General features: G+C 40.4%; 1 protein-coding gene across 2 annotated transcripts; it reads right to left on the reverse strand.

Moving 5' to 3' along the window:
- Positions 1 to 233: 233 nt before the first annotated feature.
- LOC144712267 (nicotinamidase 1-like) lies at positions 234 to 5,481 on the reverse strand. 2 transcript variants are annotated; one of them, XM_078586494.1, is made up of 4 exons: positions 5,294 to 5,481; positions 4,930 to 5,036; positions 564 to 697; positions 234 to 471 (listed from the first exon to the last, which is right to left on the reverse strand). In XM_078586494.1, exons 2-4 carry the CDS (start codon positions 4,979 to 4,981, stop codon positions 271 to 273), a joined length of 387 nt encoding a protein of 128 aa, XP_078442620.1. In that variant the 5' UTR covers positions 4,982 to 5,036; positions 5,294 to 5,481; the 3' UTR covers positions 234 to 270. The 2 variants fall into 2 exon arrangements, with proteins under 2 accessions (XP_078442620.1, XP_078442621.1); XM_078586495.1 differs by lacking the exon at positions 5,294 to 5,481 and having other exon boundaries at positions 4,930 to 5,158.
- Positions 5,482 to 5,970: the final 489 nt, after the last annotated feature.

Genomic DNA, 5,970 nt, shown 5'->3' on the forward strand with positions numbered 1-5,970 from the left:
TTTTGAGATCACTAACCTCTATGTTGAGCATCTCCTCTCCGCTCTCCGCTCTCAGGCAGAGCCGATAGAGACCACGGCTCAAATTCATTATATAAATCGATGCCAGCCTGTGGGGCTAATCTTGTTATCTCTGTAAATATTTTTTCTTTATACAAGTCTCCATTCTCCCCTCAACAAGTCCCACTCAAAAGGAGAAAGATGAAGCAATATTTGATCTCATCAACAGCCAAACATATAGAACATACAATTGTTACGACGATGGTGGTATAGCTAGTGGGAGAAGGAGACTCGGTGTGCTATCTTGGCTCCTCTTCCTTCGGCGATGTAGAGACCCACATGGTGCATTAGATCCTGAACATTCCAAGAGACGATGTCCTCGAGGGGCGCCGCCAGACCGACGTTGTGCGCTGCCAGCGTCGTCGCGATGAAATCCAGCACGCAAATGTCTGTGCAGATGCCCAACGCCAGTATCTGAAAAATCCAACATATAAATAACTGACACCTTATATTAGGGTAATCTAAATAAATAACACCCTTATCGAGAAGAAAGATAGATATCTCACCACTTTAATCTGCTTGGTTTTCACACATTCCGCGAACGCGTTCAAGTCGTCCTCCCTGTTCGATCCGAGGAACCCATCGATGCATGATTTTTGCCTCAGCGACACATTCTCTGCCTCTTCTAGCCATGTCAACTCTGCGCGTTTCCATGGTTGTTTACTAAGATGCATACATAGATGGATAATTTCAAAGATGCATGCATGGATAGTTTCAAAGATGCATGGATGGATGGCTAGATTGTTTCCATGGTTGTTTACTAAGATGTTTCCGTGATTGGACTTCTCTTTCAATAATTTGACAAAGTCGTTAGTCTCGCGAGCTGTGCTAGAGGATTTTTGTAACAAATTCTGAACGTCTCTTATTGTCCACGTAACTGCAACATCTGGGAAATGCTCCTGCCCTACCAATGTCTTGATTTGAGAGCAACTGAACATGCCAATTTCATTTAACTCCAGCATTTTTGTTTTCACTTTGTCCGGAATGAAGCAATTTTGCGGCATTTGAGCCAACTCAGCTTCAGTAAATAGATCGTGATTGTGCTGATTATTCATCTGATACACTTCATAGACGCCCGAGGCTTGATTTAACCGCAGCTTAATTACGAATGGACATTGACATTTCAATGTCCTCTTCTCTCTTTGGAACTCTATTGAAACTGAGGACTGCTTCGTCAATGCCTGACCACAGCGAAAACAAAGAAACCTAATGAATTGCAAGTGCTTGGAACTCTTCTGCCCAAGGGGGCAGTTGGCGTACTTGGTACACTTCTCACATGCTTCATTGAGTGTTTCAAAGATATCTCCAACAAATACTTTCCGAGTAATTGGAACACCACTAGACGATGCAGGCCAAGCATGAGCAATTGATGATTCGCCGACGGGAGCAACATCTAATACTCCCGTGCCAGCACTTACGTCTTCTGATGTTGTAGGACCCCAACTACAGCACCCTTCATGCTGCAAGTTTATGTACTCAGTTTTAATCATGTTGGCCTAAGATTTTAGCCCCATTTCATCAAATTATTATTTTCCACATATACATTCTTCTACTTGAAGAAAAAGGCGAGCAGGATAAAGATACGAAGGCAGGAAAATCAAATTTTCAGATAAAGAATAAAATGCAAGCGATTACCCAATCATCAAAGTATAAAACCATTCATTAAATTGCCTTCATCGCCAGATACTTATCCAGGATCATGGGACTCAGGCGATCACTTAGTCATCAGAGTATAAAATCATTCATTTAAATGAATAAAAAACCTCTGATTGTACGAAACTGAATGAAAACGAAGATATCATACTGATACGAATCTTCCTTTAGTATATATTGAAGAACTAAATCACTAGTGAGCATGAAAAATGACAGTTATCTGAAGAGGAGCTCACATATACCGTTGGAAGGCTGGGCCACTAAGGCACATGAAGAGAAACTACCGCAAGCACCTTTTGAAGAAGAAGCCGAGAGGGGTGATCAAGAGACAGCATATTTGGATATGTTCGCAGGGGCAAACTAAAGAGGCAGTATAACTACCTAAATATGACAGTATATAAATGTATAATTATGATTGTATAGCCAGGAAAAAAACACTCAAGAGAAGGAGTGATTCCTAAGGCTCTTAAGAAGTACTTAAGAGAGTGGGGGCGAGTGATCGCTTAGTAGTTAAGTCCATAGAGAGTTTGTGATAGTGTAACCTCTTCTCTGATCAATAAACTTGTACATTCTCCTTTGGGAATTCTAGTGTATTAACTATTTCCAAGAAGTTTGTATCATTGGTATCAGAGCCGTCAAATCCTTGGAATTTGGCTTTCATTTGCCGAGTATGGGGAACGCTATAGATGATGGTCAAAAGGAAGGCGCCAATTTGCAGTTACCACAGACAAGATCGAACAACAACTTGATTCAAGCAATGATGGAGCAACTCGCTGAACTAAAGACTGAAATCCAGGATCTGAAGAAGCAAAAGGCACCAGGAGCATCATCAGTGTCACTGGTCGACAATGTGAAGTCAGTCCCAAACTCGGAAACTCTACGTTCTTCAGCAATATTCGATAGCAAGTTTAAAAGAGGTGATATGCCTATTTTTCAGGACAAAATATCATTGATAGTAAACAACACCAATGGAAATTGCAAGAATGCTGCAACACTGGCTCAGTTCAGGTATTTTCTCTTACTTCTAGTTCTGGTGTTTACTCGGAATATCAACAAAAATATCCCACAGTCTTCTCTTCGGTTGTAACCTTGCCGCCAACCAGAACAGTAGATCACCGCATTGTCCTAGACCCAATGGCAAGACCAATCAACCAAAAACCCTATAGATATTCACATCAACATAAATCGTCATTGGAGAAACTCATTAATGAATTACTGGAATGTCGCTATATACGGCACTTGGAGGCTTTGTGTGGATTACAGGGCTTTGAACAAAATAACGATACCTAATAGGTACCCAATTCCATTGGTGGACGACCTTTTCGATGAGCTACAAGGAGCCATCATATTCTCCAAACTAGACCTGAAATCTGGCTATTATCAAATAAGAATGCACAAAGCTGATGTAGGAAAAACTGCTTTTAAAACTCATCATGGACATTATGAATTCCTGGTAATGCCATTTGGGTTGACTAATGCTCCAACAACCTTTCAAGAATTGATGAAAACCATCTTGGAACACCAACCCTGGCATTTTTTTTTTAGTTTTCTTTGACGATATATTGGTGTATAGCAAAAGTAAAGAAGAGCATCAATAACATTTGGACGCTGTATTCCAAATCTTAGAGCAACATCATTTAAAGATGAGTGCTAACAAATGTACCTTATTCACTGATCATGTGGAATATCTGGGACATTGGATTTCAGATAAGGGAGTAGAAACTGTTGAAAGCAAGATTAAGGCTGTCAAAGAATGGCCAAAACCAGGAACGCTGAAACAGCTACGTGGATTTCTTTGGACTCACCAATTACTACCGACGATTTGTGAAAAATTATGCGGAAAAGGCAAGTCCTCTGACTGCATTGTGAAAGAAAGGCAACTTCCACTGGACTCATGAGGCAGAGACCGCATTTCTTAATTTAAAATTGGCACTATCTTAACCTCCTATACTACAATTACCTGATTTTTCTAAACCATTCATCTTAGAAACGGATGCTTCAGGGACTGGAATTGATGCTCTGTTAATCCAGGAATCTCATCCTATTGCGTATTTTAGCAAGATGTTGGGCTAAAAGCTCAGTCCAAATCAACTTATGAAAGGGAGTTCATGGCAGTCGTGTTAGCAGTCCAACATTGGAAGCACTATCTAATACTCAATAAATTCCTGATACTTACGGACCAGTTCAGTTTGAAATATTTAAATGGTCAAGCCGAAGTGCCTCCTCAGTACCATAAATGGTTAACTAAGCTTATGGGATTCAGTTTTGAGATCAAATACAAAGCTGGACAAAAAAACATCGTCGCCGACTCCTTATCCAGATCTCATCCTCCCGTCCTTCCTCAATGCAACGCTATTACCTTGACACATTGGTTGGATAGGCAACAATTGGAGACGGAATTGTTACAAGATATTTCCTTACCTGATCTTATTGCGAGTATCAAAAATCAAGATACAGCCCCTGCACACTATTCTTACAAACACGGTTTACTATTCTATAAAAATCGAATTGTTTTGGCAAAACAATCGACCTAAGTATGACACTATATAAATGTATAATTATGATTGTATAGCCAGGAAAAACACTCAAGAGAAGGAGTGATTCCTAAGGCTCTTAAGAAGTACTTAAGAGAGTGGGGGCGAGTGATCGCTTAGTAGTTAAGTCCAGAGAGAGTTTGTGATAGTGTAACCTCTTCTCTGATCAATAAACTTGTACATTCTCCTTAGGGAATTCTAGTGTGTTAACTATTTCCAAGAAGTTTGTGTCACATACCGTGTAAAATGTGAATCTCAGGTATTATGTCTATCAAATGAGAACGTTAGATTTGAGTCAGAACACCTGAGTGAACATTAAAGTATGATAATCAACATATATCGCAAGAAAATAAAAACCAGCTAAATATTTTCTAAAATCATAAAAAAAGATTGAACATGAACTTCGTCCAAACTAGCATCATCTAAAAATTGCCTAACTGAAGTTTACTTCGAGACCCACCTAGATCACATATTTGTAGCAAGCCACTTAATCAGAATACATGGATGAATGAACAACCAAAAAGGAAGAACTCCAGTTTCTCAAGACACATAACTTACCATTCAAAGAATTTTCTGTTTCCACAAAGATGAAATAATGCACAGTCGGTAAGAACAAACCACAGTTCTTTGGTCAAATATCTATCAATCATTAACTCCAAAAGATCAAAGAAATTTAAAGTCTGACCTGGGGATGGAATTATTCTGCAAATGTTCACCAATAGTCCCCACAGGAACATAAACCCTGCCTAAAATGATGGAATCTGCTCGCATCCCTAATTACAATATGTCTTTCTGTAGAAAAGTAAGCACGATTCGTTATGTGTCTAGTGAATTTCTAGTGAATTTCGGCAGAAAAGTAAGCACGATTCGAGAAGAGAAGAAATTAGGCAGGGTTTTTCAAAGGGAGCCACAACGGTTTTTCAAAGGGGATCGCCGGAGGTTGCCGGGGAGAGAGTACGCGGGCAAAAACGGCGAGAGGGAGCTCGAAGGAGCGCGAAAACTTTTTTTTCAAAAAAGAGAAATGAGCAAAAAAAAAAACCCACACAGACTTGAAAGAGTTTGGCGTTCCTCTCCAAGGGAGCCACAGCGGTTTTTCAAAGGGGATCGCCGGAGGTTGCCGGGGAGAGAGTACGCGGGCAAAAACGGTGAGAGGGAGCTCGAAGGAGCGCCAAATTTTTTTTTTCAAATAAGAGAAATGAGGGGCCGGTTTTTTTTTAATCTGACCTGTACCGGTTGCCCGAGATTCCACGGGGGCAACCGGTTGCCTGCGTAGCGGTGTTCTTATAGTTAATCGGCTTTGAAATTTCAACGTAAAGCTGAACGTCTTTCTAATCAGGGCGTTGGCGTACTCATTGTATTAGCGCTGAGGTGACAGTCCAACTCGTGGTCATAACTCCAGCACCTTCTAATAAAGGTATTCATTTGGACAGCCCACATGTGGATCACATGGATGGAACGCGGGAGATAAGGGATGACATTAAACACCGTTTTTTGGTTTCATCGAAATAAGAATAAGACGGGCATGCTGTATGAATAATATAACATAACATTACAACTTTTATTTCATACTTTCATAAGTATCAGATTTCATATATTCTATGACGGGTTGGTTTCAAACGATAGCTGCACTCCAGCTCAGTCAAGAATGGGGCAAACTCGTTCTGATCTTTGACTCAGTACATTAAAATCTCGATGCACCATCATAAACACTACGTTGCGTGCGCCT

The sequence above is a fragment of the Wolffia australiana genome, chromosome 14, assembly GCF_029677425.1.
Source record: "Wolffia australiana isolate 7733 chromosome 14, ASM2967742v1".
Classification (NCBI taxonomy): Eukaryota; Viridiplantae; Streptophyta; class Magnoliopsida; order Alismatales; family Araceae; genus Wolffia; species Wolffia australiana.